The sequence below is a fragment of the Hyalella azteca genome, unplaced genomic scaffold (assembly GCF_000764305.2).
Source record: "Hyalella azteca isolate HAZT.00-mixed unplaced genomic scaffold, Hazt_2.0.2 contig2384, whole genome shotgun sequence".
In the NCBI taxonomy this organism is placed as follows: domain Eukaryota; kingdom Metazoa; phylum Arthropoda; class Malacostraca; order Amphipoda; family Hyalellidae; genus Hyalella; species Hyalella azteca.
In genome coordinates, this window is record NW_025932661.1 from 123871 (window position 1) to 143170 (window position 19300).

General features: G+C 39.2%; 2 protein-coding genes across 3 annotated transcripts in view; both read left to right on the forward strand.

The window, feature by feature from the left end:
• LOC108678293 overlaps positions 1-12130 on the forward strand; it is a 44162-nt gene extending 32032 nt beyond the window's left edge. The window contains exons 23-29 of the mRNA XM_047885554.1: positions 153-528; positions 814-897; positions 1743-1852; positions 4362-4475; positions 6871-7014; positions 7520-7666; positions 8330-12130. Coding sequence (XP_047741510.1) covers positions 153-528; positions 814-897; positions 1743-1852; positions 4362-4475; positions 6871-7014; positions 7520-7666; positions 8330-8566 — 1212 coding nt within the window. The 3' untranslated portion in view covers positions 8567-12130. The remainder of the gene's footprint in view (positions 1-152; positions 529-813; positions 898-1742; positions 1853-4361; positions 4476-6870; positions 7015-7519; positions 7667-8329) is intronic.
• A 1133-nt stretch (positions 12131-13263) lies between these two features.
• LOC108678295 (histone-lysine N-methyltransferase, H3 lysine-79 specific) overlaps positions 13264-19300 on the forward strand; it is an 80102-nt gene continuing 74065 nt past the window's right edge. For both annotated transcript variants that reach the window (XM_018166671.2, XM_018166672.2), the window contains exons 1-2: positions 13264-13536; positions 15511-15551. In XM_018166671.2, the coding sequence (XP_018022160.1) occupies positions 13426-13536; positions 15511-15551 (152 nt within the window). In that variant the 5' untranslated portion in view covers positions 13264-13425. The remainder of the gene's footprint in view (positions 13537-15510; positions 15552-19300) is intronic.

Here is a 19300-nt window from a genome sequence, read left to right on the forward strand (position 1 = left end):
GTTTTTAGCGCATTTTCTCATTTATGGAAAAAATGCATTATTGTGCTCGCCATGTCTCCGTCTTTCCGTCCATGACTTCACTTTTTCGTCAACGAGAAAATGCGCTCTCTGTCACTCACTGCAGTGAGTACTGAGTTATATTTTTTTTTCAGAGCATCTGCTTCCGCGCACGCAAGATGCAGCCATGCGTCATCACAGGACTGCGTTTCGACGTCACCATCCCTGAAGAAGATGAACTACAGATCAGCGTCCTGGGGGCAGTAATACGACTGCCACCTCCTACTTTGCCTCCACAAATTTCTTCCTCTTCATTGCCTCTGCCGGAGGACCCCAAAGCTCTGCCTCAATCATTGGGTTCTGGAGGCCGTGAAGTTAAAAGTTTCACCCGCACAAGCGATAATAAAATTGTGAAGACATCTGTGTGCGTCAAGGCAGTTGCCAGCCAGCGACAGGCAACTGACATGGCTGTCGTCAATGGTGTTCAGAGCGTCAAGCGAACGAGTAATCGCAACTCTTTGCACGAACACGGTCAGAAGACAGAGCTTTATAGTCCAGCTAGACTCTGAGTTGTGAAAGTAATATTTAAGTGCAGAAATTTCTAAACCCGCTATTGGTGTCCCTTTATATTTTGAAAAATAACAAAGATCAAGTGATAGCTGGGCCGCATGTAGGCTGAGAAATCACGTGAATAATTGGCTTTAATGTTTCTTGTTATTCTTTTCTAATTTCTGAACAATAAGCAAGCTCGGCTGAAGTCCATGTGATTGACTTGCACCTATTAAATCTAATAATCATTACCCTGTACACGTGCAGAGGAAGGCGAGCTCATCTTCAGGATGGAGGAAGTCACAGACCGCACTCCTAAGAAGTCCACTGCACTTCCTCCAACGGCCGAAGGTCTTTAAGTGCATACTATATTAATATTCAATTCTTAGATTTTAATGAACGAAGTTTAATTTGAGACATTCAACGAGTCACGAATTTTTTTTTTACCTATGCCTTTGCATTTTACTCGCTTAAAATTTTTGTTTTTTAAGCGCGAAAATTGTTTTTTTTTTGTCACTTCAGTGTTGCATTCGGTGGATTTGATTCGTAAAGATCTTGTATCATGTACAAATAAGTCTATGAATAACTGAAAACAATAAATTAAAGTTAAGACACTAGCCGTTCTACCTTGGCATTGGATTGTTCATCTTAATACGTGTTGCTGTCAGTCAGTGACTATTGCAGTGAGCACCATGTTCGATTTAATTTTATATAATTTATTACTTCATTTATGGACTTCTTTGAATAAATTTGTAACGCCTTTGATATCGTAAGTTTCGAGCTCAAGAAATTAAAGCGATGCAAATGCTAGAAAGGTATTTACAAAGAAGCATTGCTTTCCTCATGTGTTGTGGCCGGTAGAATTGCCATCAGACATCCGAAATTGAAATAACATTGATTGATTGTTGAATGATGTTTCATATGAATCGTAATCAACGTTGTTTCAACGTAATTCGTGTGAATGCCATCAGGCATCCAAAATTGAAATAACATTGATTGATTGTTGAATGATGTTTCATGTGAATCGTAATCAACCTTGTTTCAACGTAATTCGTGTGAATGCCATCAGGCATCCAAAATTGAAATAACATTGATTGATTGTTGAATGATGTTTCATGTGAATCGTAATCAACCTTGTTTCAACGTAATTAGTGTGAAGGTTTTGGTTTTCTTGCTAAAAGTTTGCCCTGCCATAGACGGAAGCAGTGGAGGTGGTACGCAGTCGCACTCTGGGCGCAAGATCACCTACGCGTCATCATCGAGCTCCTCCTGCGGCAGCACCTCCAGACCTCTCCTGCAACACCAGGTGCTTGCTCATACACCTACTTAACTAAAATATTGCTGCTATTGAGTTATATCCTGCGGTACATCTAACTTGCAAAACTTCTATTGTTGCTATTGAGTTATATTCAGCGTTACACCGAACTTGCAAAACTACTATTGTTGCTATTGAGTTATATTCAGCGATAACGGAACATCTATCTTGCAAAGCTCCTATTGCTGCTATCGAGTTATATTCAGCGGATAAACATGGTCAAGCCGATGCGCGACTGCTTCTCTAAAAATACGACTGTCTCGCGGAGGCCTATGTTCGTTTGCTTCTCGTTCGCTCGGCGCGTAAATATAACTTAATTTTTGTTCGTAACTGTGTTAGCGTTCAAAACCTTCTTTTAACTCGCTACTTTCTTTTAGTTCTTAACATTGTAAGCATTGAATAGTCAACAATAGCTTTGATCAACAAACAATACAATACAATAATACAATAGCAACAACAACAATAAACAATACAACAATAGCAACAATAGCTTTAGTCAACAATAGCATTGACTTGTCAACTTGAAAAAGGAACATTCAATCATGTTATTATGATCAAATAATTGTGACTTTCCTTGTAATGCAATCAAGCAGCCAAGTGTATCGTACAGTATTGTTCATTATACACTAACAAATCTCACTGGCAGGGAATTTTGACTGTAAATTCATTAGCTGCATTCTGTTTCACACTGTCTCTCTATTCACAGTTCTCATCATTTATAGATCAAATTATCAATTCGTAATTAATGATTTCTTTATGAGATTTACACAAGAAGTTTCATATCACATCATAGAGATGTCGGCGCTGAGGAGTAGGCCTGGTGTGGCCTCTCGCCGAATCTTGTACTTTTCGTGACTTGTTCACAGGAGATATATAAACAGGTATTTCAACCGGATCTTCGAAACTGACGAGAGTTTGAAATATTTATTAGACTTCCACCGGGTTAGATATGGTGCTAGACATTTCAATTCTAAAAATATATTTTTGCATGGCTTTATCTAGTCTGTTCATGAACGCGTTCATACTCAGAGCGTCAGCGATAGAATCAGCTAGCTAAGGAGGCTATTTCACATCTCATCTGCGATGTTTTCGTCAAACCTGCAATAATAGTTTGACTGGGCTTAAGCAGGACTTGCGTGCTGGTAGAAACATCGCTATGATAGCGTCGAGCATTGTATCACATTTATTGTGCAGCTAGATGCCGACCACTACTTATTGTGCAGCTAGATGCCGACCACTACTTATTGTGCTGCTAGATGCCGACCACTACTTATTGTGCTGCTAGATGCCGACCACTACTTGTTGTGTAGCTAGATGCCGACCACTACTTGTTGTGTAGCTAGATGCCGACCACTACTTGTTGTGTAGCTAGATGCCGACCACTACTTGTTGTGTAGCTATAGATGCCGACCACTACTTGTTGTGTTGCTAGATGCCGACCACTACTTGTTGTGTAGCTAGATGCCGACCACTAATTGTTGTGTAGCTAGATGCCGACCACTACTTGTTGTGTAGCTATAGATGCCGACCACTACTTATTGTGTAGCTATAGATGCCGACCACTACTTATTGTGCAGCTAGATGCCGACCAGGCGGCCACTATTTGTTGTGTAGCTAGATGCCACCCACTACCGTACCTATTGCGCTGCTAGATGCCGACTACAAACGTTTCTAGGTATTGTCAAGGCCAAATCTTAAAGATATCGTAACAAGAAAAGCTAATTCATAAAATTTGCGATATTAACTGTGCGAAGGACAATTGGACATCATAGCGAGGAGAAAGTCGTTTATTTGTGCCTCCTTGTTAATGGGTGTATAGTTTGTCTTGTGCGTGCTGATGATCTTTGGTGATGCGTCCGCTTCGGCGCTGTTAAGAGGAATCTTGTATTGGGTTTTAACAACCGTAGCCGGCTGGGTACGCCTATGCTTCTCTCAGGAGTTTTAATACAAATAATAACTTTCATTTAAACCTTCTGCCCCTCTCAAATTACCATTTCTCCGTTCTCCACAAAAGTTAAACGCGCCTTAGCGCAGAAAAAACGAAATCCCAAAGTTACGAATGAGAATATTGTGATCTTCATTGTGGTTTCTGGCTCTTCTATAATCGCTTCTGTACGACTTCCATTCTTTCTACCCTGGTCTGTCTGCTTTCCAGCCTAGTCATGAGTTTCACTACTACGTATATACACATTCTACATCCACTCGCAACACTCGCTTTACCCTCTCTTTCGACATCCTATCAAACGTTGCTACCCTCCTTCAACTCCATGCCAACGCTCTTTCCACGCCCTGCAAACATTCCTAACGCTCCCTGCCACCACTCTTTCCACACCCTACAACCACTCTTTCCACACCCTACAACCACTCTTTCCACACCCTACAACCACTCTTTCCACAACCTGCAACCACTCCTAATGTTCCCTACACCCCTGATCCCTCACCCCACGCCCCTCATCCCTCACCCCACACCCCTGATCACTCACCCCGTGTACCGCGACAGGCGCGTCTACACGGCACGCCGTCGCTGAGCTCTGAGCTGTCTAGCGCGTCTGTGTCGTCCGGCTACTCCGTCTCCCGTCTGTCCTTCTGTCGCACCACCGTAGCCGCGTCGCAGGTGCCAGTGCTGAGATGTTGTCACTTCCATCTATTTCCGAGCTGTTGCCTCTGTCCTTGCCTCAATTGTCTACTTTCTCGTATTCCTATCCGCTTTAAAGTCGAAGATTCTCTCCTTCCATCTATTTCCGAGCTGTTGCCTCTGTCCTTGCCTCAATTGTCTCCTTTCTCGTATTCCTATCCGCATTTAAGTCGAAGATTCTCTCCCTGCCCAATCTATGATGTTTTTCACTGCATCTCAGCTGGAAACACATATCACTGTATTCTCTTGTCTTTGTCATAGCCCGTCCACACCTGGCGAACTCTGCCAAATAAAGTCCACCCATGAGGCACCGTTTACTCTCTGAAAATAGTGATACAAAAAAGGGAAGTTAATATTTCCCCTCAATTGTGACTTTACCCTCACTTCCCTGGATGTTACTGTTCATTCCTGGCCCCAATCTCTATGTTTTCTTGTTGCACACTTGCAAGAATTTTTCACCAGAGCGCAATAAATACCTTTTATTAATCGTCGGTATCACAACCTCACGACGCAACTATTAACCTTTTTTGAGTCTTTTATTTACTACCTTCTGTTTTGTTGTTTTTCTTTGTATTTGGTTTTCTATGTGTTATTATTGTTAGTTGATGCCTTTGTAATTTTGGGACGCAGATTCGTAGAAGTTAAGCCGTAGCGTATAAGCCTGCCTTTGTGCTTTCGACCGCGGAGCGACGCGAGGAAGCTTGATCTTTTATTATATTGACAACATTGTTCAGCGTTGACTGTTGATTTGATTCTTGTGTGATTAAGTTTCCCTTTGAAAGTTACATTTTGAATCATTTTCTTACGTATTCTTCACCCTATAAATAACTGCTTCTATTTGCATGAAATTATTCAACGATCCTTTTTAACAGCAACGATAGCAGCCTCTTTATAAACAGACATGAATCTTCAATAAACATCAATTAACTACCCCAAGGTTCTAGAATTAATCACCATCAATTAGAATAACATTGTCGTGATGTTTTTTTTCTCTCATTCCGTGGTTTTATGTTGTAAGTTTCTCACTTATAATGTATTTGTTCGCCCTTAATTAACAGGGCTGACTGATCTCGTAGGGATAAGCGACACTTGGATTCTTGGAAAGACTTGGAATAATTCGTTACATGCTCGCATTTCTTCGCAATACTATGTTTTTCTACGACAAAACTTGCGCCGGAATCATTAATTGAAGTTCATTAGTTCATGTGAATTGTGTTCTATCGGAACCAATTTGTTCTACCAATTGTGTTATTTGTTCTGTCACCGGACGTGTGCCGCTACCTTTAATCTCGTCAAGATGATCGAAGCTCCACGGCCAAACGCCGGCAACTATCTTGTAAAAAGTTCACTTTATTGCACTGGGATGTTCATTCATTAAAACTTCGGTTACACGAGTAAAACTTGTCTTTTATTCCAGAAAAGAAAACTTAAAAGCAACACGTTGAATAAAATAGTACAGCAAGCACGAGAGACATTACACAGCTTGATGGAGCATATAGAGCACAGCCACAGTAACTAGCGCTAGGGCACAAGATCGCTAGTGGAGCAACGGAGCGAGGTGAGTTCAGGCTAGAACCTCACTGTAGGGCTGGCGGGACACGACTGACTACCTCGACCCACAGCCGCTCAGACCTGACCTCGTCCTACGTGGTTCCCACTGCTACAGGTCTGACTTAAATGTTACAAGCACAGCTTCGCCAGACGTAATAAAATAATTTCGCCAGAATGAACAAAAGGCATATGAGAACAAATGATAGCATCAATAGAATAATGAATATTAGTGAACGATCGATATTCATCGTTCACAGTTCTACCGGAACTTTCGATGCAACTAAGTGCCTCCAATATGGCCGCTTGACACCCAGCTCTCCTTCTGATAAGATTTCAATCCAACACACCGTGACATTATATTAATTCTGCAGGTGAGGCCTGTATACGAGTTAATTTGCAAGAAGGAATACGAGTGAACTAAACTGAAACACCGAAGATATTCGTGATATCTTCCAATTCACGTGCCTGTTTTTTGCCCGCGATTATTTGTCTTGCGTAGCAATGCTGTTCAAGTTTAGGAACGATCTGTGAGTTGCTTGCGTCGTATTGTATCGTCATGAGTGGACAAAATACTCGGAGTTGATGTCGCTTATCTGGATTTTCTGCATGAATGGTCTGTTATGTCAAGTTTGCCTTGTGTTATTATGGTACGTTTTTGCTTTACTAGAAGACGTGACGTCATCTGGAGACGTTCCCGCGTCATCTTCATAGCGATACTCCGACCGAGGCACATGACAAAATCATCCAACTGATAATAATTTAATATTAGTAATTTAAGAGTAATAATTTTACTGGTCGTGCTCACTGCAGAGTATTTCTCCAGGATCACGGCGGGAGTAACGGCTGCTCTGAGGGCTGGCAGGGCGTGTGCATCTCACCGCTGCCCTTCGTGCCCGGCGCGCGCATCGAGGGCCATCTCGGCAACCTCAACTTCTTTTTCATCAGGGAAAGCACCTGCATTAAAGAGGTCAATTTTACTGAACTAAAATTTATTAATCGTATTCCTGTAGATCTGGCTCACTTTGTCATTACTATTTATCATAATTCATTGTAGTTCTTAATAAATTTGAGTATCGTATTTCCAGTGGAGTGCTCAAGCTGTTTACCAAATACAGGAATCTCCTTGTACGTTTGAGGCTTTTTTTCTGATATTACCTCAGCTTTGTATGGGTGTATTGCCCATCCTAGCTAGTAGTGGCAACATTGGAAGGGAGTGAATGATCGTTGACTCAATTTTAGATAGATCCGTTTTTCTAAGGTAGTTCCACGAACATCACTGGCTCGTTGACCCGCTAGAATTCCATTATATCTCATAATACAACATCCTTAGACAAGCCAACTACTCAATGATCAACCAGAAGAGGATGAGTGGCTGAGTTGTCCATCTGCTGAGCTTCCCAAAAGTACTCAGCTTTGTCAAAATGTTCTGTAAATTATTTAATTTTTTGCCTGACCTCTAAACTTATGCACAGAGCGGCGGAGTGTCGGTGTTCGTAGGCAGCCTCATGACGGAGATCCTGGGCGTAGTGCGCGCACACGTCGCGGCTCTCGGTGGCAACGCTGTCACCTCCTACTTCATGGCCGAGTGTATCCTTGAGGTCAACCCGCATAAGAACCAGGTCAGGGTTGTCTCCTACTTAGTGCAACAAATTATTGATTATTGTATTGTTATCGGGAGCTGAGCTTCCCTAAAAGTTTCAGAGCGCTAGCTAATGGGAAAGTTGGTGAAATATCGATTGCAAGATTTGATCATCACAGACACGAAAGCGAGCTAAGAAAAACGTGATAAAAATTGTTACGTTACTTCCCCGATTTTCACTCACGAGTAATAGCAAGAAATGAGGTCGAATTCAAATGGCACTAGCCTGAAAATTTCCCCAGGCAGGTGGAGTCATTGGAATGATGGTTCGTGCATTCAACATAAATCTATCTGGATCACTTGCTCAATCCAGCTGGCTTATAGAGGTGAGGTCCAGTTTCATGTCATCTGATTCAACATCTTATGTGTACTTGTCCATTTTTACTCCTCCACAGCTTCACCTTGCAACCCGGCATTTGTGCTGCGAACTTTGTGATGCTCAATGATTAATTAATCATTCTGGCTGAATGAAGGAACATCTATGCAACTGCCCAAGCTCGGTGCTGGTTACAAAATGACGGTTCCAATGCTACAAAAACTCGCCTAAATTCAGTTTTTTCTATGGCTACGCTTCCTGATCACTACAGATGTCTTCAATAGCAAGAGTTTTCAGTAGTTGCTGTAATTGATAATTTGTGTCCAGGGTCAGTGCCTTATCAACGTAGGGGGCGACGTTGTACAGACGATCTCTTCGATTGGTGCCGCTACCACCACGAATGCCTCAGTTGCTGCCTCGAGCTCCACCACTGCTACGGGCACCACTTCTGCCACGGGTATCACCGTAGTCACGGGTACCACCGCAGCCACGGGCACCACCACTGCCACGGGTACCATACCAGTCATGGGTACCACATCGGCCACGAATTTCACCCAGGGGTAACACTTCTGCCATAGTCTCCGCTAGTGCATCTGCTGCCGTTCTATCTTTAAAAAAAGTGAGAGTTTGTAACTGCGGGCGTTTTAGCTCGTGGCTCATAACTGTTAGCTGCCCATTTCGTGGCTTTAAAGTGCCATTTGACTGCATAAGTGGAAGTTGTCTCAAGTGTCAATAATTATATCTCAATTCTAAAGTACTTTAACATTATAATATAATGCGTTGTAGTTTTGTTGTTATTGTTATAAAACACTAATATTTATGCTATTATTCCGTTATCTCTGTGTTGCGGCTAGCATATCTCATAAACTAAGGTTGGTTATTAGTTGAATTCTAGCTCGGCACGTTAATCATGTCATAAGATTTGTTATATTTTGTGGTGGTCAACTGTGATCGATGTTCTCTTGTCAGTTCTCATGCATGCGTGACGAATTTGCTCAATTCTGCTCCATATTTGTAGCAAGCAAGTTGAGATTCCCTGGAGTTTTCTCTAAAGCCAATTCGTTAATTTTCAATTTTATGTTGTACTTTGTGTTTTAGTAAAGACGCGTATTTTTTATATTTTTTGCCAGTAATTACCGTATATCTCTACGTTCATGATTGTTGTCATTTTTAATTTTCTGTCTTTGTTTGCTTGACTCTTGAACTGCCGTATATCTTGTTTGCCAATCTTCATATACAGGGAGATAACATTTTGTTTTAAACGCGATAACCGTACAGTTGAATTTCATCTTCAATTGTTTGCCACTGATTTCGTTTATAATATCGTAGTTTCATTCATACATCTCGCGTTCACAAGACATCAATACTTTTATATCTAAACTAATGACTAGTGCCAAGATGGGTAATAAATAGTCACCTATTGTCTGAGGGTGAGTGTGAGATTAAGAAGCGTTGCCTTAGGATGTCGTGTTTTTAGTGCTAAATCAAATTGTTAATTTTTTTTAATTATTATGCCCGAGTCTCGCTCTTTTTTCTATAGTAAATTGCTGTAATTGCGATTGTTCAAGTGTGCTTGTAAGAATCTCCTTCTGGTAATTTGTCTAATTTTAAAAATTTCGGAAAGTATTTGCACATCTCTGGCTGGAGATTCCGTGTTGTATGTAATTTACATCTGCAGGTCTCAGAGGGTGCTTGCGTGTTGGAGGCATGCGTGGCATGAAGAATTATCGTATACGAAATACTGCGTGCTTGTGAACGTGGTATTTAGTGGTGCGTTATGGTTTTTCTGTTGTTTGTAATGCCATGGACATTGTATTCTAGTCCTTTATTCGCGGTAATGATGTGTTGGCATGTTGAGGTGAGTGCGTTCCCGTGTTAGAATATTATTCAAATCGTGTTCTTTTCTCGATACGATGTGACCGCTCAGTTTCTCAAGTCTATCGTCAGCTAAACTTATAATGCGGAAGCTCTGTTGCTAATCTCTTTATGCATGTTTGTTTTCCTTGAATTGTGATGACATAATAATATGACCATATGTTATTCAATTCATGATAATATGTTATCATGCACTTCACGATATTATGAATTGGGATTCGCCAAAAAGGGAAATTAAAATTTTACTATCAATTGTGGCACTTCGGTAAGGAATTTCCGATTTTAGAAAGAAATTAGAGTTCAGTCTCGTGTTTTAGCGAAGAGTGATTTTACCGGTATGTTCGTAATGGCAGCCGACGAAGAGATGAAAACTCTAATGTCTGTCAAAATTTACTTGTCTTAATTCTAATACAATGTAAATTGATTTTTATAAATTTCTTTAATCAATTAATTAATAATCAATTTCTTTTGATCCATTTTATTTCCATGATGCTAATGCTAACAAACGGATGTAAATTGTCGCTTGATTATAATCAGTTAGGTTAATTTTTGTATTCTTAAAATCATGTTTCCCTCACTATGGAGTGTTCGCCCTGTGCTTATCTCAGAATAAATTAATACTTGTAAGTCATGTTTTTATTTAATGTTTGCCATAAATAACCTTTTTTTTAGCCCGTGCGTTGCCATTTTTCAGAGCTAGCTTATTGTGAAGTAATTTTGAGGAGGTATACACGAATAACTCTTATGCGTTAAAATGTATGATTTTATATGGACTGCGCGTATTGTTGCATTTATTTCTGTATCCTTGAAAACTATTACAAGTCATGCACTTGCCAGCTCATTGAAAAATAGTTTAAGATCCCCTTGAAACATGTACAAATTTTCGTTAGTTCGTGCTTAATTTATTTACAATTTGCATTCGTAAATTCACGTGTTCGATGTTGATGGAAATATGACGCCGCTGATTAGCCCTGTTTAGTTCAAATATTCAGTTAAATTTTTTTAAAATAGTAAGTCAAGAGTTATTCCGACGCTCAGATTTTATATTGTGCCTTCAAGTAATTGAACATCGAACCTCAAGTTTCACGTTGCAGATTCTGTGCATCACTAGAGTTTGAATGCAACCATCGCAGACCAGTCTTGTTATGGTCAACTTGGGCAGTCGTTACTATCGCTAGGACAGAAGACAGTAAAGATTACTGGTCTTCATTTTGGTGTCATTGCAACTGTACGTTCATTCACATATTACGTATCTCATGCATTTACTATGTTTTATTGAAGTCTTCCAATTATGCTAGTTTTCTGCTGTTACTTATCCGTATTATTCAGTGATGTGACTGAGCCATATAAATAAACTGTATTTTATGTTCATTGCTCCAGAAAACACCGATTAGGTTTTCGTAGAAGACTTTTATTTTCAGTCACAATTTTCTTTAGCTGTTCTACATTTGGCTTGATTTCAGTATGGCTTCGATCTACATTTTATTGTATTTCATTGCATCATTTTGTTTGTAAAAAATACCCGTTCTTGTTATACTTCCCTGCTGTCATTTCAATTCACTATTGCAAAGTGTGATGCAAGTATTGCTATTAATTCATTATCGCGTACTTTTCATATTAGGTGCGTTGCTCGACTGTTACCAATGAAGCTGTCTTGAACTGTCGCGTGCCAAATGCTCAAGTATCTTCACACCCAAAATAGTGTTACGCTGCATGGGATCGTGCACTGTGTCATTCACAGCATAAATTATACTATTATTTATAATTATTTGTGGCAGTAGATCGAGGTCGTATAATTTATAACATGGACATTGAGGCTGATCTTGCCCATAATGCATACCAACAGACCTCATTCTTTTAGCATTGTTATGACTTTTTCAGTTTACAGGGACACTCGCTCGCATGAGAGACGCTGACTCAACAGTCTCGGATTGTATTTATACTTCGCTTTTCGGTTGAGTCAGTCGAGCTAGGACGACTGAATTACTATGAACTGAATGTCACTCATGTACCATGAAAACAGAGTCAGAGTATGGAATATCACAATGAATTCCTCGACCTAAATCTCACTCATTTATTTACTTACGTATGGTGTTTCTAGCCATCTGTTCTCCTCGAAATCGTGGTTTGCTGCGTACATGACATCAGGTTGTTAATAGCAATCAAATGCTAATGATTTACCGTTATCATGCCAACATTTGATCTTGATGATTATATTTCTGTGGCAGACTCGAATAAATTCTTAATATATTCTTTTTGGTTTGCTTCTTCCCTGAAAATATGCAGTGCGACACGAAAGTGTTTTGTATTGAACTGCCTCGAGCTTAATTAACTATTGTTTTTCTGCAGTTGAGACGAGTCCTGCTAAATGTTCCTATGATATAATGGCACCTTGTAATCCCAAATTCAACATGGGTAAATTCTCAAGTGGTAAGGGAATTCTTAGCATGCCGCTCTCGGTTTTAGTCTCTGCTTAAATTTCGTTTGCAGTGTTATTAATAATTGCACATCGACCATTTGATTGCACTGCATTACTTTTTAGGGATGAATATTCATCTACTCATACTAGTTGTGATTTGTTGACATCGAACAGAAATTTCAGTTGTAGACTCGACAACGGAGTTAACGCAAATTGAACTTTGAGAAATGTAAATTAGGTTTTTCCGACCCATAGCTATAGTATTAAAATAGTTTAAAGATGCAAACTCTTTTATATGTTGAGAATCTTAAACTATTTTATCTTTATCTTGATTATTTAAACACGATAACCAAACTTGGGTGGGGATAATCGGTAATAACACAATTGCAGATTTGTTCATAGATATATCTGCAGTATAAGCAAATTACAGTCTCTCAAATCTCATCGTTTAATCCATTAAAATAGCTGTGTAATGCCAATAATTTTTTACTGAATTGTTTGTAAACTTTTAACGATGCTGGGATTAGTTTTGGATGAGTTTCGGATAATCCTCATGAGTTTTGTTGTACACCATCGCAATAGCGTTTTCCACTTCAAACTAAATTCGTTCCAGTATGATATACTACATTATTTAATTCTCGTTTCTAAAGTTCGCAAAATCAGTAAACGTTTGAAAAAATTTCAATTGAACTCTCCTTGAATCAATTTGAATTATATGATTAATAAAAATGCAGAATTTAACCAACTAGTCGTATAAATATGAAATTGTATTCATATACAATTCATATAAATATGAAATTGTAACATATTCAATGTAAATGACGATGAAATCTTCAATTTCAAAACAGAAGTACCTTCAACAGAAATAATTTAGTCTCCTTTCAATTTTATTCCGCCCGTTAGTGTTGTTATTATGATGCGCGTACAGCTTGCGCAGTAGCCGTTTTCTAATCAGTGATGCTGGAGACCTTGTGAGTGATGGTGTGTTTCTATCTTTGCTCCAATGCTAAAAATGGGGCTGTTTCATTCTAAGTCAGTGTATAGTAGAGTTGTTTATATTGATTCGTTGTTCTCAAAGTGTTGAGTGAGAGAGCAGAAGATGTGTTTTGTGATGTAAATATAGTGAAATATGTCCACCGTAAAGTGCAGTGCTGATAATAATGCCTTTGAGCTCAAGCTTCATTCTCCAGCCGGAGTCGAGCCTTTCGTTTTCACGTGGCCTCTCTCCACATCGGGCTCGGTAAATGAATATTTTTAAGATTTCATGCAGTCTCTTTAAAGTTAGGACATTGAAATGAACGATTATATTAAATATGATTGAAATTTTTATTCTCTATAGTGGGTAAATCGGACGTTCACTTGTGCCACAACTCGCCAATCACTTTGAATCAAGTTGTTTCTCGAGACTCGAGAGGCAGCTATGGAATACGCAGGTGTCGAAAATATCTACCTTTTGGTATAAAGCTTATGACTAAGTCTCAGAGACTTGAATGTTCCGGTAACTGCATTTTCAAAGCTTTAAAAGTTTTGTCATTATAAAAACCTAATGCTTTGGAAAATAAATTTTAAATTCAACTAATAACTAATGTAAACGTTTATAATAATTCTATTTAACTTCAGTTTTTACAGCCATTATTTTCTGTTAGTACCTAATCATAGTAATGTACTAGTGTGCAGAGACTGAGAGAGTGAGTAAATTTTTAAAGATCTTTGCTAATGCAAAAAAAATCAACATTAAATTCTATTTTTTCAGTAGATCTTGCATCTTGCAAACACATTCTTCTTTAATTAGGTAACTCTATATGTACAGGTATATATTTTTGACAATTAATCTATAAGGTTTAGGTCATTCTGGCAAATCCTCAATAATACTGGCAACAATCACAACATTAAGACCCTAAAGACCTGATCTTGGGGAATGTGGCATAATTCCTATTTCTGCATAGTGGGTAAACTTGGTAAGGTATGACTGTGAAAGTAGATATTTTTCATGACTGTAATACTGCCTGGATTGGACCAATACTGTTTCATGCCTGGATTGGAAGATGGGTTTGTTTCCTTGGTATGTGTAAAGATTTCACCTTTCCTATAATGCTCACAAGCTAAATTATTGTTGGATATTTTTGCTATGTAGTTGGTCTTTGTATTGTTGGACATTTTTGCTATGTAATTGGTTATTCAACAAAACTATCAAAATAGGAAACTACAAACAGTTGAAAAAAGGGCCCATGCAAAATCCAGGCAAGAATACCACTTAAATTTAAGAAATCTTTTATAAATCTTTTTAAAAGCTTAAATCCAGTCTTTCAACCCATAGAATCCTAATTTATGAAGCTGGAAAGTATATATTCATTTCACTATGAAATTTTTAGAAATTTTATGAATATTTGAACATTGTTGAGTCAATGAGCCATAACTAGAATCATTGATCTAATCCTATTAAATTCTTCAAATCCTTATTAAACTTTAAGGTATAAATATTCTTTATATATAACTGAAGTGACTTGTAATTTGCACTGCACTTTAATAAAGGGTTTTGCAAGGACCCTTAACAGGAAAATCCTATGTCCTTGCAAGGTGCACAAAATTGGATTCCTAACAATTGCATTGTATGATGTTGAGGCTTTGTAAAAAATGTTAAAAACTACCTTGACTTCATATATATTTATATTTTTTGGTTTTCTTAGTTAATTAGTGTTAAATGTTGCTAATACATGGAATATAGTAATCAGATTTTTTACTTATGATTGGCAAGTAATGTATACATGATGCAAGGCTACATGGTATTTTTTTCATGAATGTGATCATCTATGGTTTTTGAACAATGGTTCCCAAACTATGTAGGCAAACTTCTCAACTAAAACAGTTGGTGCACAAACACTTCTGGGAGAGATGAATAATTTTTAGTTACCTATTTTCTACTTCACAAAAAATTTCTACCTTATACAATTAGAAGCCTCTTGCAGCAGTTACTTAGTGCCATCCGACTTGCTTACTGCTAGATACAAAGAGTAAACTGATTTGATGCTTGAATTATAAAGAAAAGTGAGATGTCACTAATGATATGACTAGCTAATGTATAATAAATTTTTTGTGTACATAATTTCCCTATTTTTATAGCATGTGAACAAATTCTGAAGCTTGCTGAATGCTGACAATTTCATTTTGATTAAAAGCCAGAAATTTTTCTAATCAAGAATTTATTTTCTTTCAGGATAAAAATGATGGTGCCTATGACATCGTTGAGACAATACGGTGAGTAGTATAAACATTTTGTTGACCTAGCTATAGATCCATGACTTGGAGGTAATTCAATGCTTTAATGAGATAACAAGCTTGAATTCTGGTCACTGCTGCATTGCAGTCCACCCTTCTTGTCACTCACCAGTGCACCCATCATGCCACTCACCATACCTCCCATCATGCCACTCACCATACCTCCCATCATGCCACTCACCATACCTCCCATCATGCCACTCACCATACCTCCCATCATGCCATTCACCATACCACCCATCATGCCACTGGCCATACAACCATCAACCACTCACTGTACTGGACATTTTTATGGTGAGTGGCATATAACGACATACCACCCATCATGCCACTCACTATACCAACCATCGTGCCATTCACCATACCACCCATCATGCCACTCACCATACCACTCACCATACCACTCACCATACCACCCATCAATCCACACACCATACCACCCATCATACCACTCACCATACTGACCATCATGCCACACATCATACCAACCATTGTGCAACACACCATACCACCCATCATGCCACTCACCATACCACCCACCATACAACTCATCATGCCACTCACCATACCACCATCATGCCACTCACCATACCACCCATCATGCCACTCAAATACCACCATCATGCCACTCACATCATACCACCATCATGCCACACGTGCCACTCACCATACCACCCATCATGCCACTCACCATACCACCCATCATGCCACTCACCATACCACCCATCATGCCACTCACCACACCACCCATCATGCCACACGTGCCAGATGCTACTCACGCTATATTGATCGAGGTCACGTCAGCGCTGCGGTCTCTTTGCTTGCCTGTTCCTCTACCCGTGCTGCCATGCAGAGTTAGCAGCCTCTGCTCACTCCATCCCTCATCTTAAAAATAATGCAGAAAAAATAAGTTACAGGTGACATTAGCAGCAAAAATTTACGTAATTTGGATAGCAATGAAATCGGTAATAAGTACGCCACTTTTTATGCGTATTTATTCATACAGAAATGTTTATTATGCCATATTTTCAGAAAATAGCGTTTTTCACCTCTGATAGGCACCTGTAAAATACAACTATTTTAAAATCTTTTCGGTGGTGGGGTTTCTCAAACACTCGGGAATGAGCGACGGTTTCCTTTTAACCGAAAGCTTGACTTTGTGTAAATTAACGACTTAGTTCTTGTATGCGGCTCTTTTTCATCAGAAGATTTGTTGATAAGCGAAGTGGATTGTAATTCATTTCCAAATTATCTCCCTGTTCAGACAGTGTTCTTTATGGCTGTATGTTGGCCTTAGACGTATTTGATGACATCTGCAACCGCTAAGTGAAGTTATATATACTGTTTGTACGCAGCTTCTATAATTCGGACGATGCGTCCATGTGCGTGAAGCGTTGGAAGGGACGGCTTTAAAGATCAGAGGACCGATCGGACCATGGTTGAACTATATAAGCTGGCCCACGAGAAGTTCCGTCTTTCAGTTCAGCTTTCTTGTTACGTCACGTAGATCGAGAAACGTAAACAAACCCGTCATTCCCCTGACGGATTGGTTGACTGGTTTGATTGCATTTTGGTGATTGGTTAATGCCCGTGACGTCACTGAGATCAGTGACGTCACAGGCAAACAACGAACTACAACCGCAAAAATGGGCGTCTGATGGGTCAACCTTATACTAGTTCAACCATGGATCGGACCATTCGCCTGTTCATGAGTCGAATATCTCCTTCCTCCACGGGCTGCATTATGAAGACTTGTCACTGCTGTGGCCACCGTCAAGTTACTGAAGTACTATGTTGTTGAATTACGGTATAACTTTTATTGTTTATATAGCTAGTGCGTAATGCATTAGTATAGGAGATTTGAGGTAGTAGTAAATTACTAATAAGCAAATGGTATCGAGCTTTGATGATAATAATGACGATTAGTTCAAAACATTGCTTTTATTCTAAAAATGGCTTCAGATGTTTTGGCTTTGACTTCAAATTGGCCGCTTTGAATTGAGTTGCAATTGGCTGAATCAGTAATACAGCCAATCAATTAGATACGTCTTGCTTCCAAACAATCAAATTCAAAATGCTGAATTTCATTTTTTGATTCTATAGTTAGGGCTGCGTTTCTGAGTGGAGCAATAATTTCTTCTTGTTTGAAGTTTATACATTCGTTTACCAAATCTTCTGCCCAGTATATGAAATGTAATCTATAAGACAATAAATATAAACATCGTGTAGTATACACACGAGGGACAAGGAGCAGCAGTAGATAAGCCCGTGTATCTGATTTCTGATGTGATAGTCAGAAGATACTGGCAAGAGAGGCGCTGATTGTGTGAGTATAGCGGCCACGCAAGGTCGCTCTCTCTGAGAACTTCTGTCTTCGATGAACATCTATATACATTGCACATGCCTTTCAATAGGTCTTTGCTTTTCCTATAATTCATTATCCATTCAGAATGTGTCCATAAAACACTAGGGGATTGCATTGCTGTCATCTCTGCTTCATATGATCGGTTTTATATTTTAATTTAAGAAGAAAACAGGTAAAATTCAATTCAAAATTTGAATTAAATTAGCTAGGTACTCTTTACCTACGTCTTATGTCAGAAAAATTGGGATGAACTACGCTTGAGTCCAACAAATTGGTCCTCAATTACGAAATTTCTTTGTGTACCTGTTCATATATCTACTCCACTCTCATTGCTACCGATTAATAGTCTCATTGCTAGTCTATACTTGCTTCTTGAAACATTCATATTCCAATCATGAATGAAATTCTAACTCATTTATCTAATTTATTTTATGTGTTTACTGAATAAAGCGACTCGTGCATGAATGGGTTATCTAATATCTCGAGGCCATACGAAATATGCATTCATGTTTCATTTATTAAACTATGAACCGCTCTGTAATACTTGAGAACTGCTGATTATAACAGGCTTGTATACGATGCAAATATCATTTATAGAACGCAAAATGCATGGCTCTGCTTGTTCAACTTGACACATGTGTCGGTGCACGCACTGGCCGCTATAGCGTGCCGTACTACCAACACCATCGACCATGTCCCACGCTGCGTCGTAGTATTGATTGCGCACTGGTTTTCATCTGTGAACCAATTATTGATTTTCTCACAACTTGTCTTTGTCATTGAGATGTGGCGTGCAGTGGCATGCTTCCCTCAGGCGGGGCTTTAAAAACACCGTGCGCAGCCGGTGTGGACACTGAACATGAAGATTATATCGAGCATAAGGAGAACAAGAACACTTAATAGTGATTTGCCACTCGCTATCCTTAATGGGAGCCCTGATGTGGCTCTGTCGAGTGTTTCAGAAGTATCTTCCAAACTTTACTCCATATTCGCAATTTCGCAAGCATGCATGCCGAAAGTGAATCAATTCAATCCCTGCCGAATTTTTGAACTTCTGTTTGATTGGATTTATATTTTATTATGAAAGCTTACAATAGATTAATTATCAACAGTTTCGCTGTTTACGTTTCCGTTTCAAGCGTCACATTTTACATACTACTTCGCTTAATACGAAGATCATAGTTTTCGTTGCATGTCACTGGTCTGCTATTTGCTGTCGATGCCATCCCAACTGTCTCTGCCATTTTGTCAGACAATCCTGAAGGCGTTTAGTAGCCACAGTTCTCCTTTCTTCTGCCTGTCAAGTTAAGCTGACATATCTTTTCTTCAATGTTGCCCACGGCTTGGTGGTCGGGCACTAATG